Source organism: Buceros rhinoceros, unplaced genomic scaffold (assembly GCF_000710305.1).
Source record: "Buceros rhinoceros silvestris isolate BGI_N320 unplaced genomic scaffold, ASM71030v1 scaffold8242, whole genome shotgun sequence".
Lineage (NCBI taxonomy): Eukaryota > Metazoa > Chordata > Aves > Bucerotiformes > Bucerotidae > Buceros > Buceros rhinoceros.
The window spans coordinates 7,338-26,050 of NW_010400615.1; the positions used below are offsets into that span (position 1 = coordinate 7,338).

The 18,713-nt window shown below is 43.4% G+C and overlaps 1 protein-coding gene across 4 annotated transcripts in view; it reads left to right on the forward strand.

Moving 5' to 3' along the window:
* Nucleotides 1–1,042: 1,042 nt before the first annotated feature.
* ANKRD6 (ankyrin repeat domain 6) overlaps nucleotides 1,043–18,713 on the forward strand; it is a 33,675-nt gene continuing 16,004 nt past the window's right edge. For all 4 annotated transcript variants that reach the window (XM_010131936.1, XM_010131938.1, XM_010131939.1 and 1 more), the window contains exons 1-2: nucleotides 1,043–1,162; nucleotides 10,622–10,720. In XM_010131936.1, coding sequence (XP_010130238.1) covers nucleotides 1,043–1,162; nucleotides 10,622–10,720 — 219 coding nt within the window. The remainder of the gene's footprint in view (nucleotides 1,163–10,621; nucleotides 10,721–18,713) is intronic.

The window sequence follows — 18,713 nt, forward strand, 5'->3', positions numbered from 1 at the left end:
TCAGCTGTATACACACAGATAAATCATCTGTATATCTTGGAGGTGTTTTTCTGTACTGAAACACACCTCTAAGATAAATTAAATACCACCACCAATTAAATGCCTAAGAGTAAAAAACACAGGTAAAGCTGAAATCCTCCCAAACTGGGCAAGTTCTGGATCCTACAGCTCAAATTGATCTTTGGATACATTTTCTGAAATTATTTAAGCTCTGATGGCTCATTGAACAGTGGAGCCTGGGAAGAAGAACATACTCACAAGTTTGTGTGACAAGTGCTAAATCTGAATTTTTTCTGGGGTCAGTGGAGTGTGATGTCAGCACTGTGGAAGTAACATCATTTCTTGCTGACAGCAAAGATAGGTGTTGCAGGTTGTGATCCCTCCCAAAGGTGTCCTTGGGATGGTTTGGGGGAGGCTGTGAAACATTTTGCACTCGTGAAGGAACAGTCAGCTGCCTTTAATTGCTGACTGCACTCAGTCTTTCCAGGACAGAGGTTTACATATTTATATCAGCAGCCAGTAACTATAACCTATGTTTCCTTGGCCAGCACAGGGTGAGTACTGTTAGCAGTGGAGGTGGTTAACCTGTCCTTGGCTAACTAAAGTCTGGGAAGCGTGGGAGGGAAGGAGAGAATGAAAGAGGGCCACACAAATACAGGTTAGGCCAAAAAGAGAGAAAGTTCAAGGATTTTTGTCCCAGACTAGCAGAATGAGAACACGTTGAAAATGTGCTGATGTCTACATCCCTCTGCATTGCAACAGAAGTGCGGTGTCTTCAGGAGACTACGAGGGTTTTTTGTGACCCCCTCCCAAAGGGATGTGAAGATGAACACTCGGGGAGGAGCTGCTGCAGTGCTTCTGTCCCTGAAACCTTGCTGACAGCAGTGTTGTTTTCTGATCCACAGGTCCAGAGGATGGCATAGCAATAACGTCACCATCCAGAGAGCTGGGGTCCTTCCTTGCCTGCCTGCATGCTGCTTGAACTCATCCCAAGCCTTTGTTTTTGGACCGAAGAAACCTGAAAACCTTTCTGCTCTAATTCATGAGCCAGCAGGATGTGGTCGCGGTGCTTTCAGAACGCCTGCTTGTAGCAGCCTACAAAGGCCAAGTAGAGAATGTGGTGCAGCTTATCAACAGGGGTGCCAAGGTAGCAGTTACCAAGGTAACTAGAGAAAAACGCTTTGCGAAATCCCTGGGAACTAACATAACTCCTAGACCATTGTCTGTGAAAATGTCCTCGTAGCTTTACCAGTCTGAATGTGACTGAGCTTATTGTTCAGATTTCTTTAAAGTTTATGCTTAATAGCTGGTGTGAATTTACAATGTAGTGCATGTCTTGTATTTATACACTTTCCAGTGGCCACAGCTGTGGTGAACACTGAGTCCTTAGAAACGTGGTGTGTTGGCAGACGGGCAGTGACATTTTTCAAAGTGTGCATTGACTTTTGAACATTGTGTGAACTGATGAATGGAGCGATTCATCACTGTCGAGAGAAGGCGGTACAGAGTGCCTGTCTTTCTGGGTGAGGGGAGGGGGAAATCCGCCTGTTGCGGTAGAGAACAGGTACACAGAAAGTGTTTCTGAAGTCCCTTGGTACATCAGCCTCGCTTATACCCAACATCTTCATTGACTCATGCTGTGTAGTCCCCAATCAAAAGCTGGGGGTTGCAAACTGTGTTCCCTGTACCTTTGAGATAAGGTCAGCATTGAAGGATTTCTGCTTAGATGTTAAGAGAGTTCAAAGTGATCTTCACCTATTCCTAACTCTAAATGTGTCGTAAATAACAGTAGCATATAAAAAATGAGCTAGAATTGGCTGTTTCAGAGAAGGTTTGATCAGCAAAACACCTTAAAAAAATGAGGAAGTTACATCTTTAGAGCTGCAACATAAAATTCGGGACGTCCTGTTTTGATGAACTGTTGTTCTCCATCGTATCTAGTTTTATTTGTATTTCCATATTGGTTTTGAACATTATATATATATATGGATCTAATATTTACAGATAGGAAGCAAATGTGAGTACATTTGATAAGTAATCTGTCTTTTTCTCTTTTTATCTGTCAGTGACAGTTGTTTTCAATCCTTCTGCAGTGTTTGAGTTGTAGATAGTATTTATTTTGAAAGCAAGAGTGATCCAAGAGCTACCCTTGTTCATTAGTTTTGTTTGCCAACACTAAGTGGCCTCTCATTGGTAGATACAAAGCACAGATGGAATAAACGTGAATGGTCCCATAAAGACACCTGTTTGGCTTTCCTGTCCAAGCAGCACTGTGGCTGATGAACAGCATTAAAGGTAGTCAGTAACAGATCAGGGAATACTGACTTACAGGTGTCTGAATGGTAGTTCGGGCTTTTGTGGTGGTGGTTTTTGGTTTTTTTTAAGATCATGAGCTTTGAGACCTCTGAGGGATCTACCTGAAAATACACAGAGCATGCTATGCTTTCTATAAATTTGTGCATGTAGTTTGAAATCCAGCTTCCACACTGTTAGAACATAAAATGGGGTGACCTTTGCAATGGTTGCCAGAGTAATCATGCCACTGATTAAACGGTTTCATGGAATTAGTTGCCATAACCCACAATTCAAATGCAAAATTGACACTTTCTTGCTATTAAGGTTCTTTATTATGCGATTATCAATGCCTTCTGTTAGTTACATCAAGAAGCAAATTGTATAAATCTGATTTTCAAACACAAAAATCAGGTTAATTTGAGAAAATGCAAATTTGCTAGAGCTGACAAGGTTTTCTTTCCTATGTGATAGAGTTGGCTTCCTGCTCCTTGCGCTTGCTTTGTTATTCAACCTTCAGGTAGAAAATCAAAGCAAAGCTCACTTGATGGCAAAACATTTGACACCCAGGGGCAGAGTTGTTGGTGTTTCTGTTGGAAAGCCGTGCTCCCTGATGAGCTCGGAAGCCATCCCTGTAGCTGACCTGGTACTACAAGATTGCAGTTCTTTCCCAGAACTACGTGTAGTGGGTCATCCCCATGGAGCCTGGGAGGAGGTGGTGACAAAAGCTGTCCCTCTTGTCATTCTGGATGCATCCTGGCACATCAGCAGACAGCACAGATGAGGTATTTGGGTAGCCTGGTGACAAGCCCTGCTCAGAAGAGATGATGTCAGATCTGCAAGGAGGAGTGGAGAGACTCTCAGAGGATTAACTGAGGCTACATGCATGGGGTATTCTGGAGGTGCATACGCACTTGAGCTGTGAGCTAGATAGAGGTGAGCTCGATGTGAACCAAGAGGTGTGAGACCAAGCTGCTGCCCTCTTCAAAGCCCACAATTCCAGGCTCACTATGTCCAAGTGAGGTTTACATCCGGTTTGCATCTGGCTCTCACCCAGCCAGCTAGCTGCACAGGGAGAGCCCGTGCCTGTTTGCCTATGAAAGGCTGTATAAACATACCCTGGAAAAGCTCTCAGCTTGCTAATCTTCTGACACACAAAGGCTGGAAGGAGAAAGAGCTGTTTAAAGTCAAAGGCAAAGCTGTCACAGAAGCAAGCATGTGTATGTTAGCCTCAAGTATATTTAACTCCCCTTCGAGAGATTTTTTTTTTTTTCAGCCATCAGAGGACCAGGTTCTGTTTCAGTCTTTCAGTTAGCAGAACAGGCACAAAATAAGAACTATTTTCAGGATTGGGTTGTTAATTTTGGGATGGAAATCAGATGACAGGCTTGTTGTAGCAGAGAACTGTTGATCAAGCTTTGAAATAAAGCGAAACTCAGAGCCTTCTCTCCTCCCAAGATAAAACTGGTTGCAAAATTAAGCATAAAAATTAAATTTACTCACATGCATGCCTTAGTTCTCTTTTATCTGTATGTCTTCTGCTTTTATTCATAGTTTTCATTTTGTTCTGTCATACTAATTTTAAATTCTAGGGATTTGCTTCAAAATGAAAAAATAGGGGTGGGGGGTTGTACTTGTCACTCAAAACTCTTGTTGAATTCTGTCAGGGTTTTATTGGAAGAAGACATGCAGACACAAAGCTCCTTGGAGGTAGAGAAAAAGTTCCCACATCACTTCAAGCTATAAATGTGATTCTGATACACGTGTGTAAGCACAGACCAATTCTTGTGAAAGACACCATACAGAGCCACAGCTTGAAGTGGCCAGGATCTAGAGCTAAATGCTAGAGAGTTCTTTATTCAAACAGAATAATTAATTGAGCGTAGATTAAGAAAAAGGAAGGATATTTTCTGTGACAAAGCAAGTACTATGAAATGCTGAATAGCTGACAAGCTCATCCTGTTCTATTTTTATCATATATATGGAAGGTCATACGATGTGGTTAATTGCTGCTTCAATAAACAATAATTCAGCTGCAAAATAGTATTTCATTTTTGTCATCTCTAAGCAGATGACTTCAGAAGAACGTGAAGGAAATGAAATTCACTGGGGAATCTGTGTGTCCAGGTGCTCACTTCAGGGATGCACTTATTTTGTTTTGACAGCATTACTAGCAAGGCATCTGTGCAGGTGAAGTCAATACGGAAGTGTGCACCAACCCTGACTCTGGTGAGGAGCACCAACTGGAGCTCGTTCCAGATTTGGGGCCTTTTTAAAACATGTGAAGAAGAGCTGATGACCACTGGGTCACACTGTTGTTGATAGTCTGACATCAGGGAGCCCAGAGTGGGAGCAGGCTGGTGGCTCTGCGTTGCACATGCTTCGAGAGCTCGTGATGGTGCTGGGACCTCTACCACCAGTCATGTGGGGTTGTAGCTAAGAGACGGTCTGGCGCTCAGCAGAGGCTTCATGGCTTTGCTCTTCTCAAAGGGCACCTGCTCAGCCAGGATGCTCCGTTGGTGCTCTGCCTGGTATGACGAAGAGATAATTTCTTTTTTTATGCCTTTTTGTCTGACATTCTTCAGAGGCGTGAAATTTGTAACCGTTTTCTTTATGAAAACGGCAAAAAATATCCCAAACAACTGATCTTACAAATTGGCTGATCCAACAAGCAGGTTCATTTGTAAAGTATTTTGCTGAATATACTGCAAAAATATACTGCAAAAGCTGGAAAATTAAGAACTGAGCCTGGTATAATTAACTCTCGTTTTCCAAGCCAGACAGCTTGCCTGCCTTTCAGTCCTTTTGTAGTAGAGCTTTATTTCAGTGAAGTTATTGACAGCTGCATCTTTGACATCAAAGTGTTGGGACTTTTGCTGAGCTGCTCTGCCTTGCTGTCCTCCCAGGATGAGGACACTTTTCCTTTTCATGGGTTGTTTTTCTTTTGATTTTGTGAGTTGACGTACATTAGAGAGAGGGCTGTGGTCTGCTAGGAGTGACACAGAAGGAGTGATGATAGTGACATCTTATATCATGTTGGCTCGTCTTTCCATCTTGTCCCCAGAATGGTGCCTGGAGGATGGAGAGAAGCAGGATTTCACCTCCCAGGCATCAACTTCTGGTGCACCCTAAGGATGCCTGACTGAAACAAGGCATTTCTGGTGGAATTGCAGCCCTTAACGTAGACTTGCTCCATGCCCAGAGATGAAATTTCCGGGTCTAAATCTCTACACTGCAGCTCGCCAAAATGAAGCATTACTGCATGCTGGGTTTCACTGGGGTGTTGCAGCACAGGGTGTAGCATTCAACAGCAAGAATCAATAGGGCCAGGAAAAGCTAAGTATTAGCAGTCACAGACAGTGGAGTGCACTGCTGCTCTGTTAAATGTGGAAATGATTGCTGGAGGAAGTCATAAAAGTAGTACAGGCCACTTTAATGTGAATGTATTTTCAAAGGGAAGCAGAGTATGGCTTTTCTTCAGAGTGTAGCATTAAGATCATAGATATAAAATTGAATTCTGTGGAGAAGGGATGATCATTCAAAAAAAAAACCCCACGGAAATGCGAAAGGTAGCGCTTCTATTTTGAGGCAGTAATTCTCTTTATTTAATCTGATTTTTGAACTAGTGGTGTTACAAACCTGCCATATGATGACACTTTCATAAAGCCGTGGTACTTAGAGTCTTCACATCAGGATTTCAACTTCTGAGCATGTTCTTTAAAGCAACCTTTTATTTTTCTTCCGTTTTCAGTTAAGACAGAAACAAAGAAAGAAATGTATTTTGGTGCTCTTACATTTTTGTGCTCCTTCAGTTTGAAAAAATACTTATGTCTGTTTTAAACAACAAATAAAAATAATTTAAAGGGGTCTAGCAAACATTTAGGGTCTTGCTGAATGCTCATTGAGGTCAGTGAGAAACTTTCTGCTGACTTAAGCAAGCAGGCTGTTCATGGACGACATTCTAACAAACCGTCGGTGTGAACAAGGTGACAAGACGTGGGTTTTTTTTTTTTCAAGCTTTCTAACAAAATGTGGGTAGGTATATTTTTCTGTAAGTGCAGAATGGATGAATAAATAACAGGCCTTGTGCAGCACAAGAGCAGGGTGAGATGGAGAACTTAAATGTCCAAATTAAATCTACACTAAATGTACACAGTTAAATCTAGAACTTAAATCTACAAATACAGAAACACAAGGAAAGATCATGACCTGGACAGGCTGGAGAAGTGAGCCCATGTGAATTGAACTTCATGAGGTTCAACAAGGCCAAGTGCAAAGTCCTGCACCTGGATGGAGGCAATCCTCAGTGTCAATAGAGGCTGGGGGATGCTGTGATTGAGAGCTGCCCTGCGGAGAAGGACTTGGGGATACTGGTGGATGAAAGGCTGGACATGAGCCGATGATGAGCACTCGCAGACAGAGCTGGAGTCCTCAGCACAAGGACGTGAACCTGTTGGAGCGGGTCTAGAAGAGGTGCACAAAAATGATCAGAGGGATGGAGCACCTCTGCTGTGAGGACAGGCTGAGAGAGTCAGAGTTGTTCAGCCTGGAGAAGAGAAGGCTCCAGAGAGACCTTATTGCAGCCTTTCAGTACTTAAAGGGGGCTTATAAGAAAGATGGGGACAGTCTTGTTAGCAGGGCCCGCAACAGGACAAGGGGTGATGGTTTTAAGCTAAAAGAGGGGAGATTCAGACTAGTTATAAGGAAGAAATTTTATACAGTGAGGGTCATATGGCAACAGGTTGCCCAGAGAGATAGTAGATGCCCCATCCCTGGAAACCTTCAAGGTCAGGTTGGACAGGGCTCTGAGCAATGTGATCTAGTTGAAGAAGTCTCTCCTTCCTGCAGGGGCGTTGGACTAGATGAGCTTTGAAGGGCCCTTCCAACCCAAAGCGTTCGATGATCCTTTGAAAAAGAAAATCTGGCATTGCCAGTTCTTGCATGGTTATAATTAATCTCGACATGATCAGTGTTCTTCCAAAAGCCTGAGTCTCTAGTCAGTGTGATATACTGGAATTGATCCTCCATCTCCCTCTTCCATCCTAGGTAGGGTCATAGTTTTCATTTATAGTGTCCCTTTGTAGTGGGAAGAGCTCAAGGACTGCATGTGTCTCTGAAGGTCCCCCTCTTGGGGTCTCCAATAGGTGGGATGCCTCTGAACCTGTAGGGTTCAGAGATAGGGAAGATAGGGGTTCTCAAAACACACAAATCCTCCAGAATAAAAATAATGCTCTAGTCTCCCATTTCAATAATTTTTTTTTTAACCCCAAAACGTGAGTTTTGGATACCTGGCTGAAGTTTTTGGATGCTTGGGAGGATGATCGGGGAAATGCACAGTTAAGAAGAATCTCTGCTCAGTGACAGGAGCAGCCAGGCAACCCTTGCTTACAGCTTCCCGTGCCTTGTGGTGGCCTCTTCCAGGAATTGCCCTCTCTTCCTCAGCACCCATCTCCTGTGGCTGGCCATGAGCGTGGGGAGGCTGCCCAGCTCTGGAAGACCGGGGACAGTTTGGTCTCAGTGACAGGAGAACTCGGTGCTCCCTGGGGCGAGGGCAGGCTCTTCCAGATAAGCCTGTTCCCTGGGGTGGCTTTTTTAAAATGTGCCTCAAGGCACTGAATGTGCAGGTGAAGGTTGTGCAACATTTTCTTGTGCTTGTGACCTGCCACTGGGCACGCTCTGTGTCGCGATTGCCTAAGAAGGTGTGCTGGGTGAGCAAAACACGTCCCTCGCATTGAAATAAACTCATGCTCTGCTTTCGTAGTTTACCTGAGCGCAGGACCTTTGGCTGCACCGCAGCATTTTTTCAGTGGTTAGAGATGGTTATCTCAACGTTTCCCTGCTTGGATATATTCACGTCGATGCTATTTTCCTTTCGAAGTACATGAATTGGCTTCAAGTTGCGGTTGGGATTTTTTCTTCTCCATGCACAGATTGCAATAAATTGTTTTCATGATATATTAGTAACCTGCTGGGAAGTGAGACGTCGAGATTGGGTGATTTACTTATTGCCATTAAGTAATATAGAAACCCAGAACTTGAATGTGCTGGAGCACATATTCATAACCCAAACATGTTGTTCATAGCCAGCAATGATTTGTCAATCTGATTTCTTTCTCTTTTTCCTTTTGCTTTTCCTTTCTTCTACTTTTTATGTTTTGCCCCCCGCCAATCCCCACCACCACTGCCATTGCCTGGAGACTTTTGTGCTTCCTGCTGTTGAGTTACTTGGATCAGCAACGTAGCCCTGGCTCTCCTTCAGGCTGGTGGAGGAGAAGGCATGGTCAGTGGGGCTGGAGACCCTTCACTGTAGGGGCAGATGTTTAAGGACCTGTGGCCAGGTGGAACAGGAAGTGCCCAGGCAGCAGGCTGGATGGCACCCAGGGGTAGTGGTGACAGCCGAAAGCGAGCCCTTCCCACGCCTTCCGTGGGGCAGGAGTGGAAGTTTCCCATGTGGGACAGAGCTGTTGCTGCTAGCAGGAAACAATGTTTATAAGGTTTTGAGAGACCTGCGTGCCAGCGTGGGTGAGGACTTTTCCCTTAGATCTGGCCCGTCAGGTGGATACAGCAGGACAATTAATGAATGTTTAATGTCAGCAACTAGTGAGTAATGACCTGGACGTTTTGTCTGCAACTATTCTGTGTGTTTCAACACTGGTTTTCCTTTTTGATCTGAAGAGGCTGAATTCCCAAGGCTTTACTAGCTGTGCAGGTATGGGATTTGCCGTGTGAAAACAGTCCTGTCTTGAGCTTGCTTTTTTATTTACCTGAAGTAGGTTTCCGTTTGAAGAAGTTGTTTTAAACCTCGTAGAGCTGTTGGTTGCCTTCTGCTTACTTTGGGCCACTAGTAGTCAGACAGGTCTTAAGGTCTTCGCTCCTTCTGTAGGTGATATATTAGAGCTGTTTATTTTCCTTTACAGGGTAAATCATTGGGTGGAAAAACAGACAGTAGCAGCAGTAATGAAGAAATGGATATCTAATAGATACTGGTGAAGAGTAATACAACTCTTCTTTATCTCATAGAATGCCTAGAGGAGAAAATGGGATTGTTTGTGAAGATACTCTCTGATTTTAGTAATGGCTGGAATCCTGTTTTCTTAATTGTGATGAAATAAAATTTGCAGTGAACAGTTGTAGAGTGTTGCTGTGTAACAGTTCTTAAGGTGTTTCACTCACTTTCTATGTTGATGCTTTGAGATTTCGTATATATGTGTGTATGTATACACACACTCTTCGTAGAGCAGGAGTTAAGTCTTGATTCTCCCTTATGAGTTTTCTTTTTCAGGTTGTGCGATTAGGGAATTGCTTGTAGCTTTCCCCTGTTGTCCAGACTGCCTCTTACAATGTCTTCCTTCTTTTAGTGTCTTTTCACATCTGTTCTTACGCCTCTTTTAGGAGAAGCAGCCTATTCATCTTTTCCTGAAATTTTAAGTTCTGTCAAAGGATGATCAAGTGGGGCTCAGCTGCAAGTAACTATTGCTTTCCCTTTGTCATTTCACCTAGATTTTTGGAACCCATTTCTTGGGGAGATGCTTGGGGTTGTTTTTAAATTGCTTTTACTTTCAAATTTTAATATTTGGGGGTTTTTTTCTCCTAAAACTCCTAAAACGTGAGACGTGTCCATCTCACTAATTAAAGCTTCTCTGTTCTTTTGTTTATTAGAGAGCTGTTCTTGATTACACTATAGATTGAATTTCTCATCACTATTTTATACTCTTACTTTCATGTGGGTTAAAGCTTGGTAATGTTTTAACATAAGTATTGTCTAAAAAAATCTGACTGCTGGTCGGCAAAATGAGGTTGGTTCTTGTACATGTGAAGTCACTTGGAGTGACTGCACATCTTCCGTTCATTTTAAGAGGAGTGTCCATCATACACATTGTCCTGTGATTCTTATTTCTGTTGCAAAGATGGTACCCATTTCACCATATGAGTTAGCCCACTACTGCAACTTTGTTGTACAGAGTGAAGCTGAAAGCAGTTGACAGTTCTGCACTCCAGAGGGACAGAAGCAGTGTGGATTGTCTTTAGGCATGGTGGTAGAGCCGAGTCTGAATTTCTAAGGGAGTATCCTTATGTGTATGTAATATCCCCTTTGTAGAGTATCTTTGGGATAAACTGAAATGTTGCAGAAGGGGGAGGAGGAGTTTTCAGCCTACACAAAAGTAAGATGAAGCCTTTGGTACACTAATATATGTCACTTGCTACTATTGCAGGTTTCAGAGAGCGAGGTAAGAACAGCAGAACAAGGAAAAGCAGAAGAAATTCTGGTCGACTACCATACATAAAAATCCATCTTAAGGTATTCTTATTATTTTCTTCTCATTCATAGCATGGCCGGACCCCCCTGCATCTTGCTGCTCACAAGGGTCATCTCCACGTTGTCCAGGTTTTGTTGAAGGCAGGTTGTGATCTGGATATTCAGGATGATGTAAGTAGATACAACCTTCTCGCATGGGCTGGAGGGGTAAAGGTAATTTGCAAATAACAGTAGACCTTCATTTCTTTGAAGTCGAATGAAAGTAAAATCTCCCTCTTTTCTAACTTAGAGATGTAACCTCTAATTTGGAGATGCAAAACTGCATGGGAGACAATGTAAAATGCGGTTTTCAATGCATAGCGTGGTCCTCTTGTTCAAGCTGCAGAGCTTTATAAGGGCTCTGCTGTGCCAGGCAGGTATGAGTAGCAGTGAGAGTTGTTGTGTGCCGCTTGGCATAGAACTGAAATCAGAGTTTACTTGGGAACCCACTGCAGGACATCAGGTAGGGGACACAATCCGTTGTGATGTTTGCCTGAAGTGGGAGGTGCTTTTTGTGCAGACACTTACAATAGCATATAGAGTACTGAGCAGCTGCCCAGACCACTGTGCAGCACCACAAGGAAATTGTCCTGTTGGCGGCTGCGCTCAGCGTGGAGGTGTTGCATTGGTGAGGCTGTCATGTGCTGGAGCATCGGCACAAAGAAAGCAGCTTTGAATTTAGGAAATGGTAGTTTGTTTTCTTTTGATAAAGTATGTAAGTTATTGGTAAACTGAGTTTCTCACTTTTTCAGAAGGATAGTTCTGATCTTGGGTGGGTTTTAAGGCACTTGGAGTGATGGATAATATGGTTTGAGTTACCCTGATGAACAAAGTTGTAGGATGAAATGTGCAGTTCAGTAACCATAACTTCTTCAGATGCATTGCTGACTTCTGATAGCATGCTGGAACAAGTGTGCAGAAGGGTTTCTCTTGTTCCTCCTGTAACAAATAATGTGAAGATTCTTCAAAGGAGACCTTGAGGTCCAAAGGTGCTTAGCAGAGGCACCTGCATGGCTTTTAAAAGGGCTCTGGAAATGTCTAGGTGCCTTTTGAAAACCCTCTTAGGCATTTTTTTGCATCTAGAGAGTCTTAAATATCTATAGAAATTGTAAAACTGGTTTCCTTCTCTGCATGGGTAGCTGCTTCCCTGTGAGACATGAGCAGTCTCTGTCTGACAAGTTTAAGGGCTGGGGTACTGATGCGGCCAATTTTCTATTGGGGAACTTGTTTTTCTGGGAAGAAACTTTGCTTCCTGTGTTCTTTATTCTTTCCCTGTGCCTAACTGTGAAATGGAACAGATTTGCATGTGTAATGGGAGTATCAGTTTATTCAGATGTACCCCGAGTATGTTTTTTGACTTCTCCCAGCAAAAATTATTTGTAAAGTATTTAAGATAAAAGTGCAGGTGCTTTACAGGTACAGTCAGTTTTCCTCAGAAAAGCAAGTTGTTGCTCTGTGAATGCAAGAGTTGCCACTGATTTGGTCAAATTGGGTTTCCATTGAAACTGGTTTTTGAGGGAGTCTCAGGATTTTTTAAATCTGCTAGGAATAACATCTAGGCTCTTTGTAGGTAAACATGATAGCCATAATGGAAAAACAGTAAATCAGTGGTTAGCATCATTTCTGTTTAGTGGAGTCTTGTGCTGTGGAAATGTTCAGCTCGTAGAAGACTTATGTCACTTGCCTTGCAAGCTTCTCAGGGGCTTTGTTCACAACTGGATGCTGCTTCTAAATGTGGTGACTAATCTGAATAGAATAGATGCATGCTTGATTCACAGATGCTGTTTCTTTAAAATGTATTTTGATTGCAGTTCTGTATTTAGTGCTGATAATTTGGTTGGGGTTGAGGAGAGCCTCAGGAGCTGCTGAGTCTCAGAGGGTGTGTTTGGATTTGTCTTAGAGGAGGATAAACGCTAAAACTCCCAAGTGACGGTTTTTGCTTGTGAAAGATATTAATTAAAATATTTCTGCTTTCCTTTTATATAGGTCTTCTAAAAGGTTCTCTGTTTATGGTTTCTCCTTGTATAATTAATTTTTACGCTTTATTTATGTCCCACAGAGTATGTTCACATTCTCTTTCAGTTGCAATCCATTGATAATGCCTTCAGTCACTTACTGTGTTTATTTGGCAGTGAAGGCATCTTAGTTGCAAGTGTTGATTAACATCTGCATGTTTCATTGTTTTTCAGGAATACAGATATAGGTTCAGAGATTAAATCAGTTGTGAGAATGAGGAGTATCATATTTAATTGAAAAGTAAATGACTTAGTGGATTTTTGTCTGTGGCATTATTGTGGTAACACAGAAAAATCACCAGGTTCTACAAAGATGACATCTATGTTATTTTTCTAAACAATGAGAGAAACCTAAACACATTTTATTTTGGAGTTGACTCTCTTTAGATAATGAATGAATACAAGACTAACTTCTCATCTGCCCCGTGATAAGCAGAAACTTTAAAGTTGCTAAATATTGTGGAGAGATTAAAACACTCACTTCATGTTCTACAGATGCTTTCTTTAAAACCCGGTAAGAGCTGGATGAATTAGTTGAAGAATGACCTCCAGTGGCCTGGAGTGGGATTATTATGAATTTCAACCGATGGAGTCCAGCTCTGTAGAGTACGCCACCCCGGGAGCTAACTCTTTCCTTCTCCCTGCCAATACTGCAAACTCTTACTGGGATTCCAATGCCATCTCTGAATGGTCAATGAGTATCCATACAGCACACACCTCAGAAATAGTCAAGGAGAAAGTTGTCTCGGTGAAGGAAATCAAGGACGAAAAAGATAAGAGAAACCAGAAGAGAAAGGCTAGGAAGGAACCTAGAAGATCAGAAAAAGAGGAGGTTAGAAATCTTGTGCATCAACCCTGCCTGAGCTTGATGTCTCCCATGTCTGCATGCTGCGAAACCTTGGCCTGGTGGTCTGGCATGACCAAGCTTTTCTGCGGTGCATGACTGCATGGTGGGCTCAGCACTGGGTGCTTGGCATCAAGTTTCCTGCGCTCTCTGAAAATCTAACTGGAAAATAAGTTGGCCTGAGGCCCCAAAGCTTCCCTTCTGGAAGCTCCAGTTTAAGAGGCAGAAAATTAATTTGAAATGGAACAACAACCCAGGGTTCACAATCATTTGTAGCCAAATGTAAATATGCAAACTGGCATATTCCTGCACTCCCATTTCGGTCTCATTTAAGTTCTGATTTGTTTCGCTCAGTGATATTTTCTTTTCATGGCTTGATCATTTCTGCTGGTTATGCATCATCATTTATTGTTCGGAGTGAAGTTCTTCCTGTGCATCATGATGACTGCCTTTCTTTAGCAAAGGAGGAGGAGAGCAGCACAGTCACGCTGAGAAACACTCGGCCACATTCAGTTGCCTTTGTGTACAGCTGCTTCAGGATATCCATGTATGTTTGTATGCTCCTGCAAGTACTTAACACGTGGTTATATTTGAACTTCAAAATATTTTAAACTTTCTGCCGTGAATTTAGTGGTTTGATTTCATAGCATAAGACTTAGCCAGCGCCTTCCAACACTTTGTATCAGGGGTTGAAGGCATGAGGTTTTGCTGGTTATTTTGGTGCATTTCCTCCTGTAGCAAGACTGTGTCTTGGTGATTTCTGCAAACATGAAAAGGCAGTGAGGAGGTAAAATGTGACACTGGAGAGGGCCTTTAAAGGAGATTGTACAAGTACTGGGTGCTCTGGAGAATAGGAGTGTGCTGGAAAACAAAATAAGGTGATTATAGTGCTTTTTTTCAATCAAAGAAAAGAAAAAGCAACATATTACAAGTTAGTGTAAACCAAATCTCATTAAATTTGGGCAGTAGAGTCTGTAACAGAGATTCCAATAACCCAGGAGAGTTGGCAGAAGGACTGATATCTTCCTGACACCATTTTCTAAGTTGCTTGTGCTGTCTCCTTTCCTTTGGAGTGGACTTCAGATGTAAAACAGATGCCTATCCAGTTCCTAGGTGGAACCACTGGTCCCAGTGGTTTCATCCACTACTTTAAGTTAGTTAGCAAATGAGTAAACTCAAGAAGCTCTTTCACGGGCACCCCCTTGCCGTGGGGAAGGAGCTTGCGTGCCCTTGTGAGGTTGAGAGCTGTGCTGGTGGTGGCATGTGCCTCCGGTGGGGTCTCCCAAGCCTGACAGGTCTCAGCTGAAGGGTCAGACACAGTGTGTCCACGGGCAGGATGGGCTCACTAGCCTTCGGGCAGCCATCCTAGGAGAAGGACAGCTCTGACTCCAAACCTGGGCAGATGGAGCTAGTTTAGCCTTGTAAGGCATCCACCATCTAAGAGAAGGATGCCCTAACCAAACCTACGACCCGAGGACTTCGCTGTCACCGTCCAAGCTCTCTGGGCCCTGGCAGATGAACCTCAGGTGTAAAGGGTGGAGCCAGTTCCACGCACGCTGCGCCTCACCTAAAAAATCCACCGCGCAGCCCCGAAGGGTGCACTCATCGCTTGCAGTGAGCGTGGGAAAAGCCCTTCCCAGATCTTCGTTCGCGAAGCCAAGCCATGATGATGATGAAACTCAAGAAGGTAATTGCGAACCCCAGAACGCTGAGCAAGCACCACCAGCCTAGCCAACCCAGAAATGCTAAAGGAAAGGGTAATGCCAAATCCATGGAGAAAGTGAAGGTTTAGGTATCTGCCTTTCTTCAGGAATCACAGCCTGTATCCCTATCCTGAAAGCAGCTGTTTAAGCTCCTTAAGGTGTTGCAGCTTTGGAGGAGCTCCTTCCAGTAAAGATGTGACAGGGGTGCTCACAGAGCAAGAGAGGAGGAAAGATGGCTGCACTGGAGGCTGTGGCAGGGTGGGGTGTGTGCTATGCAACGACCATCTCAGTGTCACCATGACTGTGGTGCCCCGTGGCAGTGTGCAAGCCAAGGGAAATGCCTGAGGTTTGAGTTACTTTCGGGGCTAGGCAGCAGATGAGAAAGGGGATTTAAGACAAATGGGTGTAGACTTAAGTGCTTTACTTCTGCCAAGCCTCACTTAAGCACCTCAGTGTCTTTTTGGCTTCAGGCCCGCATTTGCATTTAGGCAGACTTTTGTTTCTGTGAAGGTCACATTTGTGTGACGCAGCACTGAAGGTACCTCTCCTCATTGCTGCTGATCTGCAGTCTGTTCCAGAGGCATAAATTACTCACAAATAGGATCATAAATTGTGCCCAACATGATAGTCTGGGCAGTTAATAGACATTTACCGGTGTAATTGCTCTCTGAGCCTCTGGAACAGCCCCCTAATGCTTTGCTAAAGACAGGACTCCAGTGAGTGCTTTCAGAGACAGTTATTTTAGCAATTAATAAAAAGATACATGAGGCGATGATTACACTGCCTGAAAAGTCCTGCTGCAAAAAAAACCCCTAACGAATCTGTTTTCTCTGACTCCATAAGAGGCAAGATAGGGGTTTGTTCTTCTGCTGATGGGAAGGCGAGAGAGGTTAGAAATGCAGTGGTGCAGGCAGCGTTATTTATAGGTGGGCTACGCTGTCTGTGGCTGGGTCGCTCAGCGTCTCCACACACAGAGGCCGTCGCAATCTGGTGGTTCAGCTTCCTCATTACCTTAAGCAGTTTCAGGTTAAGGTGTGTGCTGAGGTCTGAGGGAAAGATCAGTCAGGTCCTGTCCTGCTGGCTGAGGGGCCTGGGATGGTAGGGACCTTCACCAGGACATTGATATCTGCCATCTCTTCATTTGGAGGTGCCTCTGTCTAGGTGAGGCAGGGTTTGAGAGATCCTTCGATACACCCTGTTACATGGATACGCTGTTGATTTACCTGGTCAGGGTTGGACCTTACTCTGAGATGCTTGGCTCTTGCCATACTTGTGTCGGGAAGATGTCAGCACCAAAGCCCATGCCTTGTGCAGGAGGCATCCGAGACTGCCATCTGTGATACTTGTGTCTCTTCACCTACCCAGGCTTCAGTTTAGGGACCAGAATATAGTATGGGATAAAACCTGGCCGTGGCCAAAACTGTCCCAGTGCTGCACTGCAGCTCGAGTGAATGGCCTCCCAGCACATGAGATGGGCTCCCCCAAGGAGACCTGCTCTTGCAGCAGTGAGGTGCACTTTCTGCTTTTCAAGTATGCGTTTGGTTTTAATTTAACTGAGATGCTGTTAGAAGTAGCTGTCATATCGACAAATCCCAAAAAGCCGAATGACCTCAGTGCAATTACTGTAATGGGGTTGGGCTAATGACAAGAATAGCCTTGATTTAAACTGGCCCAGCGACAAGATCCTTAATTACAAACTAAATCCAATACAATCCATTCCTGCCCCCAATTTGGTTTTCTCCATGATCAGTTTTTCCAGACTGTAAAGAAGTAGGAACCAACCATTCATTGTTCAAGTTCCATCCATTGCATTGGCAGATGTCATCCTATTTTAGTCTTACTATAACATCTTCTGTGGTTTTGCTGGTGCAGCAGTACTAGTTGGCAGGGATAGGCTGACACATTACTTTACACTTCGAGGCAGTCAGGTAAAATGGCCTTTGCACTGTCCACGTTACCTATTGCTGCAGCAGCAGCAGCTATGCCAGTCATCAGTACCATGCATTATCAAAAAAAGGGTATTAAGGGCTCGCCTGGCTAGTTAACGAGCAGATTTCCATGTGGTAGTAGTTCCTGGAAGCTGGCTGACACTTGCACTTGTGAGATGGTATAATTTGGACATTTACCATAACATTTTGGTTATCTTTAAATTTGGAAGAAATACACAAGTTAAGAGAACTTGCAGTGCTGTCAGTTTTCCAATACTGTGTGTTTTTCTGAAATTCCCGGTTGCTGGAACCATTACTGTCTTTGTCCAAATCTCTTAAAATACATTTCCAGTCTTAATAGAGACAAGAATGAAAGTAAGAGTATGTAAACTCTAGAGGCAAAGCAAATTAAAAAGAAAACCCTTCAACACAATTTTTAAAAATCACCTTCATGATTATAGTCGATTTAGTGATTTACTGGTGATGGGAGTTGGCGTTACAGGTGTTACTGAAAGGCTCTGGTTGGTAATGCTCGTTTTTCCTTTATGGGCTAATAACTGTTTTGGTGTCATTAGCACAAAAGATCCCCTCCAAGAGCCATTTTAGGTCAGCTCCTAATCGCCTTTGAGAACAAATTGTTCAAATTATCCAGTTATCTAAAGACTTGTAGACTGCAGGAGAGAAAATACAGAATTTTCTCTGGTTTTAGTATTTAATATTATCTCATAATGATTTGTAGCAGGGAAATTTTCTATCCATTTAGGACTAGCTTCCTGCAAGCTTTTTTTTTTTCTCAGGATGCACTGTGTATCTCTGCTCTGCATGTGTTTTTGGTCACCGTTATCAAGATAAGCAGAAGTAGATTGGATTCCCATTGTTTATTCATCCCCAAAAAGGCTGTGTGCTGCTTTGAAGCTAGTCTTTCTGCCTGGACTCAAGCTGTGCTTCAGCATTGCAGGTTCAAAGCAACTTCAAAGGAAAGCCAAGACTGGTTGTTGTGGCAGCAGCTCTTTTTCCTGTCAGTCGGTGTCTTATATCCCTCCATGCTGCTGCATAAATCCTCCTATTCCCTCTTTCTTACCACAGTCTCACCAACATGCACTTAAAAACATACTGATAACCCCTGATGGACAGGGCCACTAGTTTGCATCTCCTTAGTCTTCAGTTTCTAGAAGGCTTGTAGAAAAAGAATCTTGCTCAGCAAATGAATTCAGCGGTTGTTAGAGAGGAGGATAGATGGGCAGTCAGACAAGATGACTGCATTAGCACCATTTCTTTTGGAAACTTAGCCATAAAGGAAATAAACTGATGTAGGAAACTTGCTTGTTGTTGCTACGTGGCAGGTCAATGAGAAATGAAAGTTTTTTGGACCTCGAGATTGTTCAGTTGTTTGAATGATGTAAGTTGATGGTCTTGCAGTGTGGTCCTCATAACAAAATTGCCTCCACTCTTAGTGCTAATTGGTAAATTCATCGGAGGTGCTGAAGAGACTGATCTCATCTCATGGTCCTTATCCTAAGCATGGCTGATGAGGCAATCAGAGCAAAACCAGGAGAGCCTTATCCACTTAGTGTAAGCACTGGAGGGTCATTACGATGAATTACGACAGCCTGTAATTCCCTTTAGTTCCCTACA